This window comes from Astatotilapia calliptera, chromosome 3 (genome assembly GCF_964374335.1).
Source record: "Astatotilapia calliptera chromosome 3, fAstCal68.1, whole genome shotgun sequence".
NCBI lineage: Eukaryota > Metazoa > Chordata > Actinopteri > Cichliformes > Cichlidae > Astatotilapia > Astatotilapia calliptera.
In genome coordinates, this window is record NC_137424.1 from 71,397,888 (window position 1) to 71,418,635 (window position 20,748).

At 41.4% G+C, this 20,748-nt stretch overlaps 1 protein-coding gene across 1 annotated transcript; it reads right to left on the reverse strand.

Moving 5' to 3' along the window:
- Positions 1-1,306: 1,306 nt before the first annotated feature.
- LOC113017323 (low affinity immunoglobulin gamma Fc region receptor III-like) lies at positions 1,307-20,220 on the reverse strand. The gene is made up of 7 exons (XM_080299040.1): positions 20,098-20,220; positions 19,685-19,720; positions 8,295-8,555; positions 7,970-8,215; positions 7,682-7,885; positions 7,326-7,427; positions 1,307-1,647 (listed from the first exon to the last, which is right to left on the reverse strand). The coding sequence occupies exons 1-7, from the start codon at positions 20,126-20,128 to the stop codon at positions 1,604-1,606; spliced, it is 924 nt and encodes a 307-aa protein (XP_080155166.1). The 5' UTR covers positions 20,129-20,220; the 3' UTR covers positions 1,307-1,603.
- Between the last annotated feature and the right edge of the window lie 528 nt (positions 20,221-20,748).

The following is a 20,748-nucleotide window of genomic DNA, read 5'->3' on the forward strand; positions in this document are numbered from 1 at the left end:
AAGGTGTTGGATTGGCCAATTGGTCATGATCGACTCTGGGCTGGACCAATTACAGCCTAGGAGGTCGGATGCACCCTCCCCCTTGTTTAGCAATCTTATAGATGAACTAAAGAAAATGGAGAACAAAAAAAGGAAAGGAGGTGCAGAAAAGATTAGGGCCAAAAAGAAACAAGCCCTTCAGGCAGACGCTGCCAAATGTGTAAAAATAAGTGAATTGTTTGGCGGTAGCTATGGCATAGCTTCCACAGATTTAGCAACATCAGCAAGTGGTGGAGGCCAGCAGGTGGATAAGGGAAAGGGGAGGCAAGAGGAGGAGAGACCCGAGGCGGCCGCCGGTCATAGTGGCAGAGGAACTGAACTTCAGGTAAGAAGTTATGACCTGCTGCCTATCTGTGTCAGATATAAACCAAGTTTAGTTGTAGTTTGTTTTCGTTGTGTTGACTTTTTACAGGCGCTTAGAATAACTGGTACTGCGTACTAGCTAGCATGACGGAGTTTATATACTGCTGGGCGGGTGCTATGAAGTTACTGATAGTAAATTTTATTTTATGCTTAAGGTTAGTTTCTCAAACTCCTCAAAATCTTAACAAATTGTGCCAATCCTTACATGTTGCACCAGGCTGATTTATCATCAAAAGTGGAGAAGTCTGTGACAGAGGAGACAGAAGAGCTGCAGAGAGAGATGGAGAGATGAGTTTATGTCATCCATGAGGGATGCATTTGACATGTGTTTCACATATTATAGCCCAACAAGTTACTTATAGCAATTTAAATACGAGCAAACAGTTTTTGGCAGACAATCACTTTTTGGCACAACACCGGCTATTGCAGTTAATAATACAACAGCTTCTTGCCATTTTTTGTGTTTCTTTTTATCGCTGTGTAACTGAGTTCAATTGAAAGCCTGCATGCGCTAGTACCTCTTGCCACAAGTTCCCAGAATCCTTTGCGGTCTTACCCCTGAATGACGTCACATTTTTGGTGGGCCGGTCTCTAGTCAAAATGCCCGGGCCGATTTTTTGTCCCAGTCCAGCCCTGCTGAGGCTCATTTACTAATTAAGTAGTACTTCCCACGGGTCACATCTATACCAACATATTTTCAAAGTACAGCTGCAAAATGTCAGATATCAGTATCAAACACACTGAAGCTTTTCAGTGTCATTTGAAACTACCGAGTGACACTTCTGCTGTCTTTAGTCTCACACTTTTCTGCACTGAATAGAGGTGTGTCAGTTAGCCAAAGCAAACTCAAGTCAGATTTTCCATCTGATACCTCGGCAAAACCCACAGAAACACACATGGAAAATAAGTGAGAACAAACATTTATTAATCTTGTAGAGGAACTAAATTGCTACTTCAGCAACAAGATCAAGATGTAACAAACATGAATAAAATATAAATAACAGTGATCTTACTGAGGACTTAAAAACATTTGTAACCATACTGTTGATTTTGCAGCAAAATACACTTTAAAAACGCAGATAAAAGATAAGACATTACGCAAAATACACACAAATCTGCATACAAATCTATTTAGCATGTACATATCCTGTGTCTGTGGTGCTTGGGGGACCAGTTAGACACCAGCGGTTGGACCCGTGGACTACTTCATTGAAGAGTAGACAACGTTGGACTCTCGGTTAAAGTCTGAGTACAAAGACACACACACACACACACACACAGTTTAAACAACAGGGAGCCTAAGGAAAGCAACAGAAAATACTGAGAGAAATAATAAACTAATATGATCAATAACTAAAACTAAGGACTAAAGACTCAAAATACTAAGGAAATGCATGAAGATATAAATGTAAATCATAAACAAACATTTAAATACTGACTCAATAATAATCAAAAATTCACAAGTTCAACTCAGAACCATGGCTACAAAACCAGGACCATGCCAATCCCAAATTATTTATTTCCACTTACACCTGCCGTTTTGAGTGTACAAGTGCATTCACACTTAAACGTACGGCTACTTGTGATGCACGAAATATCTTCATTGTTTGCTAATAACTGTTTTTTTTTAATGTGTGTGTGTGTTGGAGTACGCTGAAATGTTGCTGAACTAATCAAGTTAATGTCTGAAAAGACAATTGCTATAAACTGTGGCAACATAAAAATAAAACACATGAACTCTGACTTTGTGTCTGGAATTCACGCTAGCAACATAGTACTACAGTGGTGCCCAACTTCACCCAACACACAGAACTATGTTGGACTGAGGTTGTACAGCCAGTGCAAGCCCTGGCCGAAATCACGGCAGAGCATCAAGAGTAGGCAGTAGCACATTGTATCCCTGCAGATTACCTACAGTGATTTCTAGGCTTGTTTGAGGCCATGCAAGTGGCATGTAAATGTCTGGAAGCACAATGGGCGGTGTGGTTACTTCCTCTGCTGTCTCGGGAGGCCCAGATACCAGTGCTCAGCCTACTGTCAGTATCTTTTGGAAGTCCATAATGCTGTGCTGGATCACTTTGGCTATTCTCAAGAACTACTGTCACCACCTTTGCAGCTCTTGTCTGAAAGTGGGGAAGTGACCCTTCTCCTACAAACAAAAGATGAAGAATGTAGCAATCAGGGAGCTGCAAACGGGAATGGCTGAGGAAGGAACGGACATGCTACAGTTAGATCCTGGAGCAGGTGGTACTGTGGCTTCTAATTAGAAAGGTGGAGTCGATGGACTGCCACTGGCCAGTGAGTGTGAAGACAGCCAAGACCTTCGTAAAAGGGTGGATATGTCGGGACATCCAAAGGGATTGTGGGCATTCTCACAGGAGGAGGCAAGCCAGTGCTGGCCCCAAGAAAAAAGCCTTTTGGCCCTTCATAGACACATCCATTGAGGTTAAATGCAAAATGTAATTCAAAATCCTGCTCCTCACAGTCAAGGTCTAGAATGATCTGGTCCCGTCTTATCTTAATGACCTTATAGTACCACATAACCCAGTTAGAGCACTTTGCTCTCGCTCTGCAGGCCTACAGTACTTGTTGTTCCTAGAGTATTTAAAAGTAGACTGGGAGGGAGAGCCTTCAGTTTTCAGGCCCCTCTTCAGTGGAACCAGCTTCCAGTTTGGATTCAAGACACAGACAGCATCTCTATTTTTAAGGTTAGGCTTAAAACTTTCCTTTTTGCTAAAGCATATAGTTAGGGCTGGACCAGGTGACCTTGAATTCCCCCGTAGTTATGCTGCAATAGATGTAGGCTGCTGGGAGATTCGTATGATGCATCAAGTTTTTCCTTTCCAGTCACCTTTCTCACTCACTATGTGTTAACAGACCTCTCTGCATTGAATCATATCTGTTATTAACCTCTGTCTCTCTTCCACAGCATGTCTTTATCCTGTCTTCCTTCTCTCACCCCAACTGGTCGCAGCAGATGGCCGCCCCTCCCTGAGCCTGGTTCTGCTGGAGGTTTCTTCCTGTTAAAAGGGAGTTTTTCCTTCCCACTGCTTGCTTTTCTATTTTTCTCTGTATGTATAATTGTAGGGTCTACCTTACAATATAAAGCACCTTGAGGCGACTGTTGTTGTGATTTGGTGCTATATAGATAAGAACCTGTGTGCAGATAAAGATAGTGTTGGGAAGGTTTCTTTCTGAGATTAGAAGTTTAATATCCTGAGCTTGAGTCAGGCTGGTTTAGCTACCAACTAACATTCAGCACTGTTCAAAGTTAAAGAGCAGCCGTACTTCTGGGCCTCTTTGATCTGATGTGTGTTTGTCCATAAGTGGCGCCTTCCTAGTTGCTGCAGATACAATAGTAGTAGTAATGGAATAGTATTAAATAGTTGCTATAGCAAAATGTTATTTATACTTGTTTATGAAGAAAATAAGTCCCAACCTTTACAAACATCAGAAGCTTTTCACAGTTTTTTTCCAACTTCTTAACACCTCTGCAGAGAAACGCTAACAGATGACAACGATCTGCGTGATGTTTGTGTGAAAACTGAAGGTGAGCAACCACAAAGCTGCCATTTTCTCTCAGTGCAAAGTGACACATTTCACCACAGAGCACAAAGCAAACGTATTCTAACAACAAGCTGAGTATTCTTCATCAAACTAAAGAAGGCTTCCTATAGATAATTGGAATCATTAAAGCGTGGACTGTCATGCAGAAGTTTAAAGTGAAAATGATGAAACCAAATAAGCTGTTATTTTTGGGGGGAGGGGTGTCATTCATTTTGGCATTTAAGATATACGATCACTAGTCACAAGTCAAGGTAGTGCTGATTACACCACTCTTTTGGAACATTGTAGATTTATTATTATAGCAGTTGTCTATGTGACGAGAGAACATGTAATGATCTGACATATCTGTCATAAAGTCTGAAGTGGAATGAATAACGATGGCTCATTCAGCACCAACAAGCTGCATCTCCTACGGACACATGTATAGTTGTCCATGGATGCTTCCTGTTACCTGTAACAGTGACACATTCAAATAACGTTATTTAGAATAAATAAAAACTTTTGTCCAACCACATACTAGTAAGCTGCACAAAAGTGGCTGGTGAATGTAAACTGGAACTCCTTACATGTCAGGCCATGTGTCATGGGCTGTATCCCAATTCAGGGTCTGCAGCCTTAAAGTACGCATTTCAAGGCCGATTGCGTCACAGCGGCGCGCGACAAAGGCTGTCCCGATTCAAAGGCTGCTCGAAATGCGGCCCTGAAATGCGTCTTTCATTTCCCTGAATTTTAAGGCTGTGGCAGTGTAGACTTTGTGGCCCAACATATCCCAGAATGCATAGCGCGGCGGTGGGTGTGGATGATTTTACCGGAAAAAAAAACGGTGGATGAGGGGCGGCCGAAGAGTAAACTTTAAGTAAGTACTGAATATTATGTCACTTATTTATGTGCAAATATTTAATAACGAAGAACATTAAAACATTACTGTTGGCCACATGTCGGCAAAGTTATGTGACATTAGTGACGTTTGTACTAACTTGGTTTTAAAGCCTTTACTTTAAAATATACGCCGTTCAATCGCTGAGCTTAATCCTGCAGAGAATGATCAAAGCTCATGTAGCAACAAAGAAAGAAATGAACAAATGATTTTCTCCTTCATTTCTGTCAAACAAAGCTGTATGACACGTTTCCAGCTGTTAGTATCATGGTTGCTAGGCAACCTGGGCAGCGCAACGGAGGCTAGACCGTCCCATTACACAAACCTCGCAATTCCGGCCTTAGCGATCCTCAAGTACGCGGCCCTTGAGGATCGTTGGGGCTGCGTACTTTAAGGCTGCAAGTGATTCTAATTGGAGGTTTTAATTTGTACACTGATGAATCCCATGAGCTGCCCAACCACGGACCTTCTTAATATCATCATATTTAAGCAACATGTTTCCAGTGGGTAAACACTGGCCCTTGAGGTAACTTATTATTACTTAGTTATTCCAGTTAAATAAATTGATCTGTCCTCCTTTTAGAGAAATCAAACCTAGATGTTTCTGTTCAAAGAAGCTGGGGACACCAAGTTTGACTGGACCATGTTCTGTATCTTCATTGCTAAGTTGGCTGTTCCCTTGGAAGCTTTGAGACCTTGGAATAAACTCAAAACATGGTGGAGAGATAATTTCTCTGTGAGAGATTTTGTCTTTCTGTTGGCTTGGCTTGGAATTCCTTTACAAGAGTTAAAGGAGGTGGCTCCAGAGAGAGAGGTCTTGTTATCTTTGCAGTCTGGACCAAGAGAAGCAGGAGAAAATGGATGTATGCCAATAAATGGTGCATGTACGAATTCTCTTGTGGACACACAATTATAATTGTTTGCGACTTTGTTCCGAAACAAGGTTTAAAAACAAGTTTAATCGTTCAGTTATGTCACATTCTGTTGCATTTCCAAATGCAATGACAATAAAGGCTTTGAACTTGTGGTATCGCATCAAGAAATTAGTTGGTTATATAAATATATGAGTATGCATAATAGTTATTATTCATAGATACCTACATCCTAAGTTCCTGTTATTCATCTGAAAGAAGCAGAATGAGAATGAGTGTGTCGTTACAATGGTAATGCCAGGAGAGGCAGTATTGGTTCTGTGTTACATTAATGTTGTAAGGAAGTGGAAGAAGAGTGTGTCCTGTAGGAGGCAGTAGAAAATGGATACTGATGTTCTGTACATGCGCTGAAAAGAAGGTTCAGTAAACCATTTGCAACGATACTCCATTGTAAGTCTCAGTTATTTCATTTTTAATTTTTAAAGATGCAACAGAACTGAATTGAATAAATGTCAAATGTTCACAAATGTTAAATGTTCACTTGAGGCTCCAAATGTGATGTTAAAATGTGTAGGCTTACTTCTACTTATGAAATGGTTTTCTACTGTTCTAGAGTAGAAAAGTAGCAGTGCTGCAACTGTTGCAGGATGGAGTCAAAATGATCTCCCTTTGGTGGTTGTCGTGTTGTAGTGTGTGGACTACCTCCTGAGTCACCCAGATAAGGAAATCCCAGAAAGATTTCAAGGTTTGCCTGCTATAATCCAAATCAAATCAAATCACTTTTATTGTCACATCACATGTGCAGGTACATTGGTACAGCACATTTGAGTGAAATTCTTGTGTGCGAGCTTCACAAGCAACAGAGTTGTAATTACATTAAGGCTTAACGTTTGCATTATTAGGGGCGTGGCCTTTTGACTGGCAGGGAAAGCTGCCTGTAGCTGCTAGCTGTCTGTTAGCCTTCACCTCAGCTCATTATCCCAAAACTGGATCCCTGAGACTGTGGCTGTGCTGTTGGAGGTTTTGGGGGCATTTTAATGTAAGTCTGTACAGTAATATGGCTGTTTTGGGGTAAATTGTACAAGAACACTGAGCTCCAGTATTGGTGAGTTAGCATCTAGGATGTTTGTGTCTCTGTGATGCTCTCATACAGTTCACGGAAGCGGATTTAAAACCAAGCTAGCTAACATTAGCTGATAACTTTACAAAAAGCTGAAATGGTCATAATGTTGCTCATTTGTTTCCAAAAATAACTGTTGATTGAGAACTATTTAAAAACGTTATTTAGATTTGTTTCATAGTAATAGCTTTCTCAAAATGTCTTTGTTTCCTTAGTGGAGTGGTTAACACAGTGTCTGGGTAAGTGGAAGACAATTGGTTTGATTGGGAAATGGTATCCCCTACAACACTTTGAAAACAGGTGGAGGTACCCACTTGTGACAAAGAAATGGCAAAAATAGTTTCTTTATTCATTATCTCATGTCTTCACAGTCTCCTGAAATTACGGAATATTTAAATTTGTATATACTTCAAAAACCAAAGTAATCTTGTCCCCACCCCGGAAGCTACTACAAAAACAAACAAAAAGAAGACGAGACCAATATTACCTCTGCTTTGTCTGATTGGCTGCTGCGGACAGTGTGATGTTTTGATCTCACTGTATATGATGTCATCAATGACTTCATTTTCTAAAGTGTTTTCTTGTCCTTCTGAAATTATTTTTAAAAAAAGAACAATTTACTGTATTTAATGTACTGTACAGAATTTAATTGTTAAAAATGTAAGGAAATTATTTAGAAAAATCATTTCTACATTTTACAATGTCCAGAAATAATGACTGTGTAGATTATTCAGCAAAAGAAAACCATGGATGTAAGATCAGGAAGTACCTACAGTACATTGCTGTGCTGTCTCTGTGTAATCATAATGAATGTGAACTTTATTCTATTAGTCTGAGACTCACCTGCAGGTTTACTGTGAACACATCGTCTTACCAGCAGAACCAGTAACACCAGTAGAACCGCAACACAGGCTGATCCAACAGATGACAACACAGAGAAAACAGCAGGAGAGAGTGATGGAGGACGAGTGATGGAGGTGGAACCAAGAGGAGGTGTGGATGTAGGAGGAGGTGTGGATGTAGGTGGAGGTGTGGTGGTGTGTTCCCCTAAAATAAAGCAAACAGTCACTAAGTTGTCGTCACATTGTGAATGTTGAAAGCTGCAGAAACACAGACAGGTGAGTGTGTCACCTGTGACAGTGATCCAGCTGGATGGAGACTCTCCATGACCGCTGATGTCACACTTGTAGAGGCCTTCATCAGACCTGGAAACATGCTGGATGGTCATGTGACCTGTAGGCTGCTTCCTGATGAGGGAGCCATCTTTATAGAAAGCAGCTGGGAGGTTGGAGGGAGTGGTCTTTGTTTTACAGAGCAGAGTGACGTCATCTCCCTCCATCACAGGGAGGACAGGACTCTGCAGGATCACTGATCCACCTCAACACAGAGACAAACTACAGCATTTCATCCATTTACACACAGCTTCATCAACACTAACTCCACACACTCAGCTTACCAGTGACTGTCAGGTTAACCATGTTACTGATGGGACCCTCTCTGGACTCACACCAGTAAACTCCACTGTATGATTGGTAAACCGTGATGTTACATGAAGAACCAGCACCTTCTCCCCACCCATCTCCACACTGAGTCCTCTGTCGTGTGCTTGTGTTTCTCCTCAGAGTCCATTCAGCAGAGCTGTCGTCCTCCTCACAGCTCAGAGACACAAAGTCTCTTTTAAAGAACTGAGAGCTGCTGGGACTCACAGTCAGACGAGCTGTGAGGGTTAAAATGAAAGTTGTATGATCTGTTATGTTTGTCTTATGATGAAACAACAGTGAAAATAATGTTGCATTAAAATTAGTTTGTATTTAGTTATTTACTAAAAGTAAACAACTAAATACTTGAGACATGAGAACAATTACATAATGTGTATGTGTGTGTGTATTTGAGGTTTTGGGGTGAATTATCAGTCCTGATAAAAATTTTGCCTGCCACCAAGGTGCAAGGTGGTGACATGGCTCACTGGCCAAAGTGCTCATGGCTAGACAGAGTCTACCATCATAACAATGTTACCGAGTTGCAGTGTCCTTCTGCCCTGAATCATCATACACCTACGATTTCCACTATGTTTCCTCAGAGGCCCACTGGGCTTGTTATAGGATCTCTGTTGCCCAATATTCAGTAGAGGGGAGAAAGTAAGTGCTGCAAAACTTTGGCTTGGCATGGATTTCTGATTCTTTGGAGCCACTCTTAATCATGCAGTTAGATATGAGGCATCTACTTGTCTCGCATTGGTCTTCTCTACACATAAAAGCAACTGAGCTGATATAGCAGTCAGGGAGGGATATCTGCTTTAGGTGTTCTAACTGCCTTCAAGTCCACATCTGCAGCTCTGCTTCTGACAGCACTGGACAATCCCACGTTCTGGGTCTCCTCCACATGTCTTCCACTGAGATCTTGGCCTCAGGGATAAAGGGAAGGATGAAGCCCAGAGATGTGAAAGACCTGTATAGATATTATTTAGTGCATGTAGGTACAAGGGGATCATGTGGGCAGTATTTGTATCCAAAAGTGTCTGAGTGGCAGAGTCCATCCACTGAATCCAACACTTTGCTTTGGGCCTTGCTATTGGTGATACCAAATGGAAGAACCTCCAACTCATAGATGCAGGTAGAGGCAGATCTGTTTGCCTTTATTTATGAAAATAAAATATTCCCAGAAGGATAATAGCACTCCAGGATGCACTATCAGAAGAAGGCAGTGATGCTTAGGGCCAGTTTATCCTGGGAAACCTTGGGTTATCCCATCCCTGTGAATTTTACTTTAACATGCACTGACCTAAGACCCTGTTAAAGACTAACGGGGTCTTAGGTCGGTGATGATGTTATTTTGTTCCTGTCGAATCCTGAGCGATCTGTTCCTGTACTTTTAGACCTGGTGAGGTCATTTGGGGAAATCTCAGGTTATACAATTAACTGGCAGAAGAGTGAATTTGGGACTTTAACTGCAAACCTGGATGTTGACTTTTTGAAAACTTTAACTTTTAAAATTATAGACAGTGTGAAATACCTGGGTGTTATTATGCTTCTAATTAGTTATTAGTTCCTTGGTGGGACGCATCAATGCAATTAAAATGGTTTCTCTCCCTAAATCTTTTTGAATAAACAGTTTTTCAAATTGATCATCTCAGTGGTATTATCATTTGTCTGGGGCTTGAAAACTTATAGAATATCAAAAGCTCATCTATGTAAGTCTAAAGATGAGGGTGGATTTGGTCTGCCACATTTTCAGTTTTGTTATTTTTGTTATTTTTTTTATATTTTTATTTTATATTTATTATTATTTTATTATTGGGTTGCAAATTTGCACTGCTCTTGCTCTTGATGAAGGCGGTCGCACTTTTCTCTGGAACATTCTCTCACAGTCTGTTCTCTAAAACCTAAAAGAGGAATTGTGGATTTGATCAACTGGTCCCTAAATGCAATTGACACCCCTTTCTCAACGAGAAGTTTGGGCTTGGGTGAGCCTGAGTGCTGAAGATATCTACCTATTCGGAACCATGATTGCTGATCGGAGCTGGCTTGGACCTGACTTATCGAAGAATTAAGAAAGTGGAACCGGCTGTTCAAACCCCCACAAGGCTGCCCGCTGGGATTAAAACGATGGGAAGAGGCGTGAGTTTCTCAAAATGGGCTCATTGAGTCAGCACGGATAAGATCTTGGAGAGGCTACGGCTGCTTTGAATATTCAGAATAAGATCGCTGACTGCAGACTGGATACATCTCAGAAGGGCTAGCCCGGAATAACATCTCTGGGCGCAAATTGGATGACATCTCGGGGAGGCACACTGCCGTGAGTTCTCAGAAATCGGCTCCTTGAGCACAAGAAATGACAACATCACAGAACGCAAGTATGGCGAAGCTCGCGGCTCTCCAACGGGAGATTGAGAGACCAGTGTTGGACTGTAGAACTGCTTTGAAATTCATATGAGCTGTTCACACTAAAGTAAAAAATACCATCACTTATGCAGATACCCCCTTTGGCGCCAGCTGCAAGGCTGGAGCTGAACAACAACACCCTGATAACGACTGTGTTTAGTCTGTTCCTTCCCATTCCATGCAAGGCCACCTGGGTTGGCTGGAAGACTGTTTACTTAGCCTGGCAGGGTGAAGGACACTGTCTCAGCTGAACTATGGACACGCACACATACACTGATATGCACACACTCATCCCCCCTCCCTTTCCAAACGCCTTCGATGCTTATTCCCTTCTGATGCTGCACCCTTTACCCACCCCTGTTGCTTGTCATGTGTTTCTTTGGTGTATTAAGAGTTTTTCATGTGCTATGTGCAGAGGTGTTTTTTTCTGTTCTCAAACTGATCTCCCTGTTGGAGCTCAGTCTGGGGGGAGTTATTTTTTCTCCTTATCTTTCCTCATGTGGTGCATTTTCCATTGTGATACCTCTCTGACCTCTCTTCCCCATGTGATGTTTGTGTAATGTATGTATGGTCAGAGGGTAAGATGGCGCCACCATTGCGTGCAATAGGTCGGCAGCCTTGTGAAATTTCCCCTTGTGGGACTAATAAAGGTATATCAAATCAAATGCCAAAACGTTTGCTTATTGGCAGGAATGGTACAAAAAGGTCAAGTCTGCTAATACCCTCCCTTGGGTGGTCATAGAGAGTGGTGGGGTTGATAATAGTTCCATTCCAGCTCTTCTCTTTTCATCTTCAAATACACGAACCAAGGTCAATAATTTTATAGCTTCGAACTTCGCTAAAATCTTTAGTCAGATCAAAAAAAAGGCTGCGCTCTACCAGAAACTTGATCCATACTCCAATATATTGTAATAATGCATTTCCACCCTCATGTTTAGATCAGATAAAGAGAGATATTAACAGGAAATTTGTGTCATTTCCCCAGTTGCAGAACAAGCTCTCTCCCTGCGTCACATTTTTTCTTCATTATTTACAGATGAGAAACTATGTTCGACATCCGTAAATTCAAAGTTTTATTTGTCACGTACACAGTCATACACAGTACAATATGCAGTGAAATGCTTAGACAACTGCTCGTGACCTAAAGAAGAAAAAAAAGGAAAGGGCTATGAATAAGATAGGAAATAAATATGAAAAATTAAAGTGTAAATTTAACTAGGAAGGAATAAAATATAAAAAATTAAGGTTAAAAATGAAATAACTGTACAACACAAAATTTAATTATCTTTTCAGGAAGAGGGACCAATTTTTTCATTTCTTTGGTTTCCCGGGTTCTAGAAAGTTGGTTTCTGGCTTTGTGAACGCTTTTTCAGGATATTTGAATATTAAATCTCACTGTTTGAAGACGGCATCGGAGGAAGAGTTGGGTTTGCAAATTGGAGATGAGGTGTGAGAGAGGAATCTGTGTAGGATCCACTCTTGCTCTATAAACACCAGTAATTTCAATTCAAAGTGCTTCACAGTCTTCAATATCCAAAAACTAAATTGCAGAGTGTCTGTGAAGGTTCTCAGTCATCCAGGTCATAAATTGCAGAGGATTTTTCCTTCTATTGGTCCGATACGTGATCGTTGTAAACTTGAAGAAGGCTGTCTTATGCATCAATTTTGGACATGCCCCAAATTGTATAATTACTGGCTGGATATCTTTAAATTGTTCTCTGATATGTACAACTGCACATCAGAGCCGGACCCAGTAACTGTGTTGTTTGGCTCTTCCTCTTCTCTTCTATAGCTCTGCTGCACAAACTACAGTTTTGTTCAGAATGGTAATTGCTACGAAACACATATAATAATTCTCTGGAAGTCTGTGTTAGATTTGTGTTCTCATGAGTAAATATATTAATTTATTTTATGTTGTGAAAGACGTTTTCTGATTGTCATTTTATTTTGAAAATAATTTTATTGTGGTGATTATAGATTACTTCACTTCCTGTTCCTGTTGTTCCGAAGCGCGAACTGCTGAAGTAATGTATGGTTTTCCCTCCTGTGTTGTTAACAATTAAAGAAACGGGAAAAGTAATCAACCACCAAGTGTGTGCATTATTAAGAGAACATGACCGAAGAAGAAGAAAACTCTTCGAGCTCAACAGGTTATGGGCCCAGGCGTGACACAACAGGAGGAAGATGGCAGAGGTTAGTTTTCAACGGAGACGAAAACAGTTACGAACTTTGGGAGACAAAGTTTCTCGGCCACATGCGGATCATTGGCCTAAAGGACACTATATTATCAGTCTGTCTGTGAAGGTTCTCAGTCATCCAGGTCATCGTAGTCAAAGGAGCTTGCAAAGAAAAGCGTCTGGACTTCTTTAAGTGGCTTGAAGACGTTTCACCTCTCATCCGAGAAGCTTCTTCAGTTCTAAGGTCTAATGGTGGAGAGTCCCAGATATAAACCTAGTGGGAGTATCCCCCCACAGAGGGACAAAAGGACCCCCTGATGATCCTCTAATCGCCTGAGCCAAGGTGGGAAACTGGGCGTGGGCCCCAATCAGCCAGAGTTTCGGGTGTGTTCATTGTGAAACCTGGCCCCACCTTATCATGTGAATTCCTGAGGTCAGATGGCCCAGGATGTGAGTGGGCGTAAAGGCGTCTGGGAAGGGATCTCAAAACTGGATTATAGATGGCAGAGAGTTGGTGTCGTAAACCCCCGCCTCTGTTCAAAGATGGTCGCTCACAGTGGACATAAATGGCTTCTTTCACTCCTCTTTCAAACCATCTGTCCTCTCTGTCCAAAATGTGAACATTGGCATCCTCGAAAGAGTGTCCTTTATCCTTAAGATGCAGATGGACTGCTGAGTCTTATCCTGTGGAGGTGGCTCTTCTGTGTTGTGCCATGCGCTTGTGAAGTGGCTGTTTGGTCTCTCCAATGTAGAGGTCTGAGCATTCCTCGCTGCACTGTACAGCATACACCACATTGTTAAGTCCATCTGCATCTAAAGGTCAAAGGTCACTCTTTCGAGGATGCCAATGTTCACATTTTGGACAGAGAGGACAGATGGTTTGAAAGAGGAGTGAAAGAAGCCATCTATGTCCACTGTGAGCGACCATCTTTGAACAGAGGCGGGGGTTTACAACACCAACTCTCTGCCATCTATAATCCAGTTTTGAGATCCCTTCCCAGACGCCTTAACGCCCACTCACATCCTGGGCCATCTGACCTCAGGAATTCGCATGATAAGGTGGGGCCAGGTTTCACAATGAACACACCCGAAACTCTGGCTGATTGGGACCCACGCCCAGTTTCCCACCTTGGCTCAGGCGATTAGAGGATCATCAGGGGGTCCTTTTGTCCCTCTGTGGGGGGATACTCCCACTAGGTTTATATCTGGGACTCTCCACCATTTGACCTTAGAACTGAAGAAGCTTCTCGGATGAGAGGTGAAACGTCTTCAAGCAACTTAAAGAAGTCCAGACGCTTTTCTTTGCAAGCTCCTTTGACTATATTATCAGTCACTAACCCAGATGCAGAGAAGAATGCTGAATGCTACGCTGAACTGATACAGTTTCTCGATGATAAAAGTCTGTCACTGGTAATGAGAGATGCGACTGACGACGGAAGAAAAGCTTTAAAAATACTACGTGACCACTACGATAGTAAAGGCAAGCCCAGAATCATCGCACTGTACACAGAGCTGACGTCTTTACAGAAGAAACCAGATGAGACAGTGACAGATTATATTATCCGAGCTGAAAAAGCAGTGACCTCCCTAAGAAATGCAAAAGAAGTCATCAGTAATGGACTTATTATCGCTATGATTCTAAAGGGGCTTCCTGAAACTTACAAGCCATTTGCTATCCACACAACTCAAAGCAGTGAAGATTTAACATTCACACAGTTCAAAAGCAACCTACGAAGTTATGAGGAAACCGAGAAATTCGACAACAAAGTAAAAGCAGATAATGTGATGAAAGTTGATTTAACATCAATCACCTGCCATGGATGCGGAAACCGAGGACATTTTGTAAAAGATTGTCGCCAAAAGGGAACACCTAAGTGGTGTAGCTACCATAGAAGCTCGACACACAGTGATGAGACATGTAGAAGAAAAACCAAGTACAGAGATGATGCGAAACTAACTGTAGTAAAACAAGAGGACAAGAAAGAAGAGCAGACTTTTGTATTTAAAGTTAGTCAAAGACTTCTGCCTACTGACATAATAAGAGAAGGACTAATGGTGGACTGTGGTGCTACTTCACACATCATTACGGAGAAGAACAAGTTCATAAAGTTTGATGAGACTTTTGATCCTGAGAAACCCTACATGGGGAGACGCCAACGTTTCTCTACGGGACATACAAGGACACTGTACCACCATCACACTGAGAGATGCTCTGTTCATCCCATCCTACCCTCAGAGCATATTTTCAGTGAAGGCAGCTACAAACTATGGAGCACAGGTGATCTTCAAGAAGGGACAGAATGAACTGGTGAACAAAGATGGGACAGTCTTCTCCATTGAAAAATACAACAGACTCTACTATTTGAAAACGGTAAACAATGAAACATCATACAATGACATGATGTCCTGTGACACTGTTAATCTGGCTTGTGATGTGAAAACATGGCACGAAATTTTAGGACATTGTAATGTTAGTGATGTGTTAAAGCTACCCGATGTTGTAGATGGCATGAAAATCACAGGCAGTGGCATGTTAGATTGTAATGTGTGCACAGAAGGGAAATTCACTAACAACAGAAACAGACAAAGCGACCCAAAAGCGAGTGAGCCATTACAGTTGGTGCACACTGATCTAGCTGGCCCCATTGAACCAAGTGGCCAAAGTGGTCATAAATACGCTATAGTATTTACAGATGATTTTTCAGGGGCAGTGTCAGTTTACTTTCTAAAACAGAAAAGTGACACCACAGAGGCCACAGCAAAGTTTCTAGCTGACTGTGCACCATACGGCAGTGTTAAGTGCATTAGATCGGACAATGGCACCGAGTTCACAAGCAGTTCCTTCCAGTCTCTTTTACGGAAAAAGGGCATAAAGCATGAGACATCTGCACCATATTCTCCCCATCAGAATGGCACAGCTGAGAGGCAATGGAGAACTCTCTTTGAAATGGGGAGGTGCCTTTTACTAGAAAAAGAGCTGCCAAAAGAATTATGGCCTTACGCCATTCAAAATGCAGCACACACCCGCAACAGATGCTACAGTAACAGGACTAAAAGTACACCATATCAAATGTTAACAGGGAAAAGACCAGATCTCTCAAAACTGTGGATATTTGGGTCAGACTGTTATGCATACACACATAACCACAAGAAACTTGATCCCAGATGTGAAAAAGGAATATTTGTGGGTTATAGTAAAAATAGCCCAGCATACCTGGTTTATAACCCTCACACAGGAAAAGTGTCAAAACACAGACTCGTGAGATTTATCAAGAAGAACACTGTTGAACAACAAACACAGACTGATGAATATAACACAGAAATTCAGACTTATGAACATGTAGTGCCTTTAAAAGAAAGTACAGAACAACAAAATGAAAATGCAGCAGAGAACAGACCTCCTAGAGAAGAGGAAACCAGCACAAATGAACCAAACCCTGACATAGAAAGACATGAGGGTGATGAGCAAAACCAAACTGAGCGCTATCCTAACAGAGAAAGGAAACCTCCTAAATATTTAGAGGATTACACATCTAACTGCAAAGATTTAGCAAATGTAACCTCTGTAAGTGTTGATTATTGTTACAGAGCAACCTGTGGAATCCCCCAAACCTATAAAGAGGCGCTGATGTCACCAGAGGCACCAAGGTGGAAACAGGCAATGACAGACGAAATCAACTCTCTGAAAGAGAATGACACATTCGAACTGACTACTTTACCTACTGGTAGAAATACCATTGGAGGAAAATGGGTCTACGCCCTCAAAGAAAATGAACAAGGACAAATATTCAAAGCCAGGTTTGTAGCAAAAGGTTACAACCAGACACAAGGAATAGATTACCAAGAGACATTTGCACCAACAGCAAACATGACATCTGTGCGAACCCTAATGCAAATAGCAGTCCAGAATGATCTTATTATCCACCAAATGGATGTTAAAACTGCATATTTGCATGCTCCCATTGAGGAAGAAATATACATGGAACAACCAGAAGGTTTTGAGCAAACAGAGTCAGGAGAAAACTTGGTGTACAAATTAAAGAAATCCCTTTACGGGTTAAAACAATCAGGTAGAAACTGGTGCAAACTCTTGAATGACTACCTTGAACAAAATGACTTTGAAAGAAACCTTTCTGATCACTGTGTATACAGAAAGAACATTGGACATGAAACTCTACTGGTTATCATCTGGGTAGATGACTTGATCATTGCAGCTAGCAATACTAACTTGTTAAATACATTCAAAGAAACAATGAGGTCAAAGTTTAACATGAAAGACCTGGGGAAAATATCCAGTTTTCTTGGGATACAGTTTATACAAAAAGAGAGTGAAATCAGGATGAATCAGAAGAGGTACATTCAAAGAATGTTGGAACGCTTTGGGATGTCTGAATGCAAACCCAGATCCACACCGTGTGAACTAAAAATGGACACCACTACATGTGGAGGAAATGATGCAAATGAGACTGTTAACTCAAGAGAGTACAGAGAAATAGTGGGCAGTTTGATATATGCCATGACGTGTACGAGACCAGATATAAGCTGGGTTGTTAGCAGACTATCTCAAACACTAGCTCAACCCACGAGAGAGGACTTAGTAACGGCAAAACAAGTCCTCAGATACCTAAAAGGCACAAACGACTTCGAACTGATCTTTAAGAAAAGCAGTGAGGATCTAGATCTAATTGCTTACAGTGACTCTGACTGGGCATCCTCTGTAAAAGACAGACGCAGTACAACAGGCTACTGTTTTGCACTTACTAAAGAGGGACCAGTAATATCTTGGAAAACAAAGAAACAGCCTACAGTGGCACTCTCAACATGTGAAGCTGAATACATTGGTCTTGCAACCACTACTCAGGAAAGCATGTATTTAACCCAACTGTTAAACGGCATGGACAGAAAAAGGTACACATGTACTAAACTGTTTGGGGACAACCAAGGGGCCATTGCATTGAGTAAAAACCCAGTGAACAGACAGAGGTCAAAGCATATTGATGTGAAATATCACTTCATTCGTGAAGCGGTAAATGAAAGGAAAATCTGCATTGAACACTGTCCATCAGAAGAAATGGCTGCAGACATACTAACAAAACCAGTTACAAGAGTGAGACTCAGAAAGTTTCAAAAATGGTTCTTTGGAAATGCATGAGATGCTATGGGCTAGCAGCATGAGAACAAGGGGGGGGTGTTAGATTTGTGTTCTCATGAGTAAATATATTAATTTATTTTATGTTGTGAAAGACGTTTTCTGATTGTCATTTTATTTTGAAAATGATTTTATTGTGGTGATTATAGATTACTTCACTTCCTGTTCCTGTTGTTCCGAAGCGCGAACTGCTGAAGTAATGTATGGTTTTCCCTCCTGTGTTGCTAACAATTAAAGAAACGGGGAAAGTAATCAACCACCAAGTGTGTGCATTATTAAGAGAACATGACCGAAGAAGAAGAAAACTCTTCGAGCTCAACAGTCTGACATTGTACCTCAATTAAAATGTGGCTAAGAGAACTGACTGCTCTGCTGCACATGGAGAGGATCAGCTATATATTAGAGCAGGTGTCGAACTCCAGGCCTCGAGGGCCGGTGTCCTGCAGGTTTTAAATGTGTCCTTGATCCAACACAGCTGATTCAAATGGCTAAACGACCTCCTCAACATCTCTTGAAGTTCTCCAGAGGCCTGGTAATGAACTAATCATTTGATTCAGGTGTGTTGACCCAGTGTGAGATCTAAAACCTGCAGGACACCAGCCCTCGAGGCCTTGAGTTCAACACCCCTGTATTAGAGGATAAACTTAATAAGATCTTTGATGTGTGGCAAACTTTTTTAGATAAAACACATTTATTTTTGATTGATTGTAAACAACTTGAATAACTTAGTCCACCACCTAAGCGTTGTATTTCTGTTTATTACCAGTGTTGAAGACTAACAGGGTTTAAATATCTGAGACTCTTCACCTGCTGGTTTTTATAACTTAAGAAGCCTCTTGGATGAGAGGTAAAATGTCTTCATCTAAGTCCAGTCACCTTCTTTCCTAGCTCAGGAAAGCTGGAGCAGACCTATATATTCCTGGTCTCACTTGGAGCTTGATGCTGCCATGTCACTTTGTAATAACAACTCAAGCGGACTCCGGCAGGACCACAGTGGATTTACGCTGGAGCCATAAAGCGTCGGGGTGATGAGACGCAGATATTTAAATTTAATTTGGACAACAAGCTGTTGTCCTAAGAGAGAACAGGTCTTCATGTTATGCGTGCCGAATACTGGATTACAGTCAGTGCTTTGGAGTACTCCGGTGTGGCTACTAGAGCTCGCTCAGGTCTCTTGCTGATACTCTCTATGTAATCAGAGAGCTCATCATGTTATTCATCTCTTTTTCAGCCTCACTAAATGGTGTACTGATGGATTGCCACCATTATGATAAAGTAAAGGGAGACTAGCACCCGCTGATGTCCTTAATAAAACAGACTGGGATAGCACTGGGGGTGAGGTCAAGTGCTGTATGATGCCATTTCTAGTGACCTTTCTTGACCTGCTTAATCACACTCAAATTCTCCAGTGACTGAAAAAGTCATTCCGACTTCAGTCGGCGGCTCTGTTCTCTCAGCCACAGGATGCCCATGTCAGCAACATTACCACACTCACACCCTGTTTGGCTGAATGAGTTGTGCCATTAGGCATGCATGCACCAAGAGCATGACCCAGTGACAGCAAAGGGGATAGTGATGTGCACAATTTTGGTCTGCAATGTCAGTGCTTCATAAAAGGTTGTTTCATTTTTTTACTGACCTTGGTTTGTTGTGCAGCTCAGCAGTGAGATCAGAACTAAAGAGAAATGACACTCAGGTTGATTTGAGCTGAACATAAAGAACAACTCCACACAAACCGCAAAAAACCTCTATGTGTGCTCTATTAAACATATCTGCTAATGCTTTGCATTCTGTGTTTTTTAACATTTCTTAACACATATAAGTTGTTTTTTTCACCACTAACTTGATATTAATGACGCTGCTAAGTTACAGTGTTTCCTCGACTCCTGAGCAAAGATAAAGAGTCAGTTCAGACCTGCAGTTGGTCCTCGTGGTGTTTTGAACTTGAATTCAGCCTGATTTGTTTTTCATGTCTTCTCCTCCATCATCAGTTATCAGGAGAGCAGACAGTCAAAGTACAAGAATTCAAACAAACACAGAGATTCTACTTACAGAGCAGACACAGCACAGATGTTTCCTTCATCGTCCTTCTCACTCATTTGAGCTTCTTTTCATTTCTGTCACTGACACCAAGTAAAGCCCGCCCTCTTCCTCTGAGCACCAGCTTTCTATTGGTTCAAACACAGAGGTGGGAAACTCACTTTTTTCCTTTTTTAACAATAGAAGTTATAAAATAATGTAAACATATATCTAAAGGTACACTGTAACACTTCAATTTTATTTCAGAAACAAAAAAGAATGAATCACAATTCTGTTCTTTTAAACTTGGACATGTAAAAAAAGTTTAAGTTGTGCACTGTTGTGACATAATCTAAATTTGACCAGTGAGATTACAATTCATGTCTATGATGCCCAAAAGCATCATATTCAACTTCATTGAATAAATCAGATGTCCTCTGCTCTCTGTGATCTGTAGTTTGGTTGATGAACAAATCCATGTCCATGTAGTTACGTCCCCCTCAGTGAGAGAGGCAGATATGAGCTGAAACACAGGAATCAAACCAGGGACGCTGCTGTTATGGAGCTGAACTGGAACCATTCAGACACTGAGGCCCTCTGAACACATTTTAATTACAGCTGTGCAGAGACACACTGATGACTGACTGGAACACTATGATTCACATTTTACATGAACACCATCCT

Coding starts and splice junctions, on each gene's coding strand:
- LOC113017323 (XM_080299040.1), bottom strand. CDS start 20,128: ATGAAGGAAACATCTGTGCTGTGTCTGCTCT. Junction 8,216..8,294: donor GGTTAACCTGACAGTCACTG/GTAAGCTGAGTG, acceptor CTCTGTGTTGAG/GTGGATCAGTGATCCTGCAG. Junction 1,648..7,325: donor GCCAATCAGACAAAGCAGAG/GTAATATTGGTC, acceptor CTTTGTACTCAG/ACTTTAACCGAGAGTCCAAC.